Genomic DNA, 5,776 nt, shown 5'->3' with positions numbered 1-5,776 from the left:
AGCAGATGATTTAAACAGAAGCATGAACGAAACAGAAAGAAAATACTGCGATGAGTCGACTCGTGCTCAATATGAGTCGACTCAGCAGAACCCAAATAATAGCAGGAAAGGACTTCATGAGTCGACTCATGACAGTCATGGGTCGACTCATGACTTATGGGTCGACTCGTATACTGACGAGTCGACTCAGCAGAAACAAAAAGACAACACAACTAGACATCGTGAGTCTACTCATGACAGTCATGGGTCGACTCAACCTGTTGAGTCGACTCATGATGAGCCGTGGGTCGACTCACGGGCTGAACAAAGCATTTCTCCCAACTGTAACTTGTTCAACACGATCCACACTTCCAATTTTCTGATCTACACTTCTATAGCCATCGATTCTCGACTATGATATAGTGAGAAAAACATATTTATCATGAGAAACGATTTTTTGGTAGGTTAAAATCTAACATTTAACTCCTATACATGAAAGAAAGCATTTAATCAAAATAAAACTCACATTTTTATTCTTTAAATAAAATTCCAGATCTGGGTTTTCATGAAAAACTTGTTAGTGGGGATTTAAAATCCGAAATACATGATCTCTAGCATTAACCCTAACAAAGATGTTGATTTATACTTGAAAATAAGTCTTAGGCTCAATAAAACTTATGGAAAACAGTTGTAAACAATTAGAAACATGGGAGAAGGGTTGGGCGAGATGTTACTCGCCTCAAAAGTGATGATGAACAATCCCCTTCGCTGCAATCCACGAAAAGCCGCTGAAAATCCCCAAAAATCGCCCAAGAAATCCCAAAAACGAGCTAGGGTTTAGAGGGGGAGAAGAGGCTAGGGTTTCTCTAGGGTTTTCTGATGAACAAGAGTGTTTTCGGGTGGGGAGAAACATATATGAGTAGAAAACCCGACTCGAAACCCAAACAAACCCGACTCAGAAAACCAGAAAAACCCCGATGAGTCGACTCATGGCAGTCGTGGGTCGACTCATGACTCATGGGTCGACTCATGATATAATGAGTCGACTCAGCAGAGACTAAATAACAACAGGACTCGATTTCGTGAGTCGACTCATGACAGTCATGGGTCGACTCATGGACTAGAAACTGCATACTATGACTCTGCTGCATATGATTTGAAATCTTGCACACTCAACCTCATTACTGATGTACATATACATACTCAAAATCTACGGGGTCTTACATTCTTCCCCCCTTAAAAGAATTTCGTCCTCGAAATTCAGGAAATCACATCTAATTCATAAAGATACTTGAAAAACATGACAAGGGTCTAATCTAACCCGCACACATATACATTTTGCAATAATGAATGCTAGTTAGCACATAGCGATATTCATACTTAACGATCTAAAATGATAATATTCTTACTTAACCCCAAATCTAACGGAACTAGTACGTCGGGCGAAAAATCCAAATAAGGAACCCCCCATGTATATACCATGTGTTCCGTAAGATTAAGAATTAAGTAAAAATACCCTCATTCTAGTGTTAAATATAAGTATCAAAATATATATGTAGATATAAATATTCAAGTAAGAAGTCATATCATAAATACTTTAATTAGTTTTACCTGCTCGAACAAATGTGGGTAGTCGCGTCGCATGTCCTCCTCGCGCTCCCAAGAAGCTTCCTCAACTCCACTTCTGTTCCATTGAACTTTCACCAATGGAATCACCTTGTTCCTGAGTCTCTTGACTTCTCTAGCAAGTATGGACACTGGGATCTCAATAGTCGATAAATCATCCTGAAGCTCAATCTCCGGTGCATCCAACACTCGCTGCTGCTCCTCATCATGCAAGTGCTTCTTGAGCATAAAAATATGGAATACATTGTGTATACTAGACATAGAAGCTGGAAGATCTAGTCTGTATGACACAGCTCCAATGCGCTCCAAAATCCGGAATGGTCCAATGTATCTCGGTGCAAGTTTCCCTCGCCTCCCGAATCGCTGTACGCCTTTCATAGGCGATACCTTCAGCATAACCAAATCCCCAATCTGAAACTCTAGGGGTCTTCGCCTCTTATCTGCATAACTCTTCTGCCGACTCTGAGCGGCTAGAATCCGCTCCCTGATCAACGCTACCTTCTCGATAGTTTGCCTCACAAGTTCTGGTCCAAGCATCAAACTATCCTCAGGCTCTGCCCAACATATCGGTGATCTACATGGTCTCCCGTACAGTGCCTCATACGGAGCCATACCGATAGTCGCTTGATAACTATTGTTATAAGCGAACTCTATCAGTGGGATATGATCCTCCCAGCTGCCTTGGAAATCAATGACACATGCTCGCAACATGTCCTCCAATGCTTGGTTCACCCTCTCCGTCTGACCATCTGTCTGTGGGTGGAATACACTGCTATAAGATAGCTTGCTGCCAAATGAATCCTGAAAACTCCTCCAAAAATGCGAAGTGAAAACCGATCCTCGATCCGACACGATCGTATCCGGAACTCCGTGAAGTCGAACTATCTCCCGAATGAAAATCCTCGCATACGCCTCAGCTGTATAAGTAGTCCTTACTGGGATAAAATGTGCTGACTTCGTCAACCGGTCCACAATGACCCAAACTGAATCATTCCACTTCTTCGACTTGGACAACCCTACAATAAAGTCCATAGAAATGTCCGCCCACTTCCATTCTGGGATAGGCAACGGCTGAAGTGTGCCTGCTGGTCTCTGGTGCTCCGCCTTTACCTGCTGGCAGGTAAAACACTTCGCCACATACTCTGAAATCTCCCTGCGCATACCACTCCACCAAAAGTGCCTCTTCAGGTCCTGAGTACGGTGTGCCTCATCAAATAACTCTCTCTTCAGCTCTGCACTGGCTGGCATAACCAATCTACCCTTCATCCGTAGACCTCCATCTGCTCCAATGGTCCAATCGGCCTTAGGCTCTTTGGAAATCTCCTCCTTACGGATTTGAATCCAAGAATCCTCCAACTGAGCTCTAACAACTCTGCCGCTCCAAGTTGGTTCCACTGATATAGCTCCCAAAAATACACTAGTGCCACCAAACCCAGGTCTAAAATCAAACTGGCTAAGAGCGAGAAGGTCTCGGTGCAATGAGCACCTCAAAGCCGCAATCCGATGTTGACGCTTCCTACTCAAAGCATCTGCTACGACGTTCGCCTTCCCCGGGTGATACTGAATCGCAAACTCGTAGTCCTTGATAAACTCAATCCACCTCCGCTGCCTCTGGTTGAGTTCCTTTTGAGAGAAAAGATATTTCAGACTCTGGTGGTCTATGAATAACTCAAACTGCACTCCATACAAGTAGTGCCTCCATGACTTTAGTGCAAATACCACTGCTGCTAGCTCCAAGTCATGAGTGGGATAGTTCTGCTCATGCACTCTCAACTGCCGTGAGATATAAGCTACTACTCTCTGAGTCTGCATAAGGATGCCTCCTAATCCTGCCAATGATGCATCTGTGTAGACGACGAATGTCCTGTCGTTTCTCGGGATAGTCAAAACTGGTGATGAGGTCAACTTAGTCTTCAAGATATCAAAGGCCTTCTGGCATTCTGTGGTCCAAATAAACTGTACACCCTTCTTCGTAAGGCGTGTAAGTGGCGTCAAAATCTTCGAGAAGTCCTGGATGAACTTCCTGTAGTAGCCTGCTAATCCCAAAAAGCTGCGAATATCTGTCACTGTCTTTGGCGGCTCCCAATCAAGCACTGCTGTAACCTTAGCTGGGTCTACTGATATGCCCTCTTTGCTGATGATGTGGCCGAGAAATCTCACTTCTGAAAGCCAAAACTCACACTTGCTGAACTTGGCGTATAGCTGGTGCTCCCGTACGGTCTGCAAAGCTAAACGGAGGTGCTGCTCATGATCTGCCTCCGATCTCGAATAAATGAGGATGTCGTCGATGAAAACAATCACGAACTGATCTAAGAATGGAAGAAAAACCCGGTTCATCAAGTCCATGAAGACCGCGGGTGCATTGGTCAACCCAAATGGCATGACCAAGAACTCGAAAAATCCATAGCGCGTGAGGAAAGCGGTCTTGGGGATATCCATCTCCCGAACCCGTAACTGATGATAGCCAGAACGAAGATTAATCTTCGAGAAAAATCACGCTCCCTGCAACTGGTCGAACAAGTCATCAATCCTAGGCAGTTGGTACCTATTCCGGATAGTGACCTTGTTCAACTCCCGATAATCTATACATAATCTCATACTGCCGTCCTTTTTCTTCACGAAGAGGACTGGCGTGCCCCACGGAGAATGACTCCAACGAATAAAACCCTGAGCTAAAAACTCGTCCAATTGGGTCTGAAGCTCTCTCATCTCAGCTGGCGCCATGCGATAGGGTGCGCGGGATATCGGGGCTGTGCCAGACTGCAACTCAATACAAAACTCAACCTCTCTCACAGGAGGTAACCCAGGTATGTCCTGAAAGACATCCTGATAATCCGAGACAACTCGAGTCTCTAACAAATCAGAACTCTGATCCCGCAGCATAACCTCGTCGATGAACGCCAGAAATGACTTCGCAAAGCGATTGCCCTGAGAAGTGGCCACAATCATCTCGGACCCATCGGACGCTCGCAATTTGACTGTCTTCGTAAAACAGTCAATACTAATATGGTAGGACGATAACCAATCCATACCAAGAATGACATCAAACTCGGACATATGCAAAACTATCAGATCGACTATGAACTCCGACTCGTCTAAACTGATGGTACACCTCCTACAAACGCTCTCCAGAAGCGATACCTCACCTAAAGGGGTGGAGACTGATAAAGGGGTGTCTAGGGGATGAGCTACGAGCTGGAGTCTAGTCATAAATACATGCGAGATGAAAGAATGCGAAGCTGAGAATATGGGACAATCTGCCCCTGGGGAGCCTCCTGGACTGCTCGAACCTGTCCCTCTGCCCTCTGCGTCGCTGGCGGTGTCTCAAGCCTGGGCTGCTGACCCTGACCTCTGCCTTGCTGTCTCTGCTGCTGGTGATTCGGGCCCCTGCCCTGCTGAGCTCCTGCTGGTGCACTACGACACTCTGATGCCTTGTGCCCGACCTTGTGGCAGTTAAAACAAGATCCCTGGAACTTGCGCTGTTGATGCGCTCTCTGATCCTGATGGGGTCCCTTCTTATAAGGGCCCTGCTGCTGCTGATGCTAATGCCCTGTCAAAGGTCTCTTGTTCTTACCCTTATCCCCGCTCTACCCTGCCTTGGTCTTCCCTTCCTTATCCTTCAGGAACATAGTTGTAGAACCCCGTAAATTTATTAATGAATATATTGAGTTATTAGTGGTAAGCATTTCTTTTGCGATGAATAACCATATATATGTTAAATAAATGTGATAAATAGTGTTTGGGAGCCTAGCAAGAATTTCTATGTTAGAGAAATCAAGGGGATTGGTCAGCATGTGATGGTCAAACAGACATAGCAGGCAGTTGTCCTGCTGTGCGGTCGACCGCGACATGCGCGGCGGTCGACCGCACAGCAGTCGGGCACTCAGGAGACTTTTCTCCTGTTGTGCGGTCGACCGTGCTGGGCACGGCGGTCGACCGCACAGCAGGCAGAGAGTTTTTCTGTGTTGGGTCTTAATGGGTTTCGGGTCGGGTTCGGGTCGGGTTGTGGGGATAGTATATATACTATTACACCCAAGAGAGCCCCATTTCTAATCTGAAATCAGAACCCTAGCCCCCTCTCTCCCCTCAAACCCTAGTTTCTCACTCTTTGGTGATTTGGAGGAGCTTTGGAGGGTTTTTCAGCGGATTTTTGGTGGATTCAGCGAGAGGG

The 5,776-nt window shown here is 45.9% G+C and overlaps 1 protein-coding gene across 1 annotated transcript; it reads right to left on the bottom strand.

Annotated features, from left to right (window-relative positions):
• Nucleotides 293-3,912, bottom strand: LOC109839371 (the record flags this gene model as incomplete). Its single annotated transcript, XM_020407799.1, has 3 exons — nt 293-391; nt 1,591-2,715; nt 3,022-3,912. Coding segments are annotated over 3 exons (2,115 nt in total), but the record flags the coding sequence as incomplete, so codon positions are not given.

This window comes from Asparagus officinalis, chromosome 4 (genome assembly GCF_001876935.1).
Source record: "Asparagus officinalis chromosome 4, Aspof.V1, whole genome shotgun sequence".
NCBI lineage: Eukaryota > Viridiplantae > Streptophyta > Magnoliopsida > Asparagales > Asparagaceae > Asparagus > Asparagus officinalis.
This window is presented reverse-complemented; position numbering and strand designations above follow the sequence as displayed.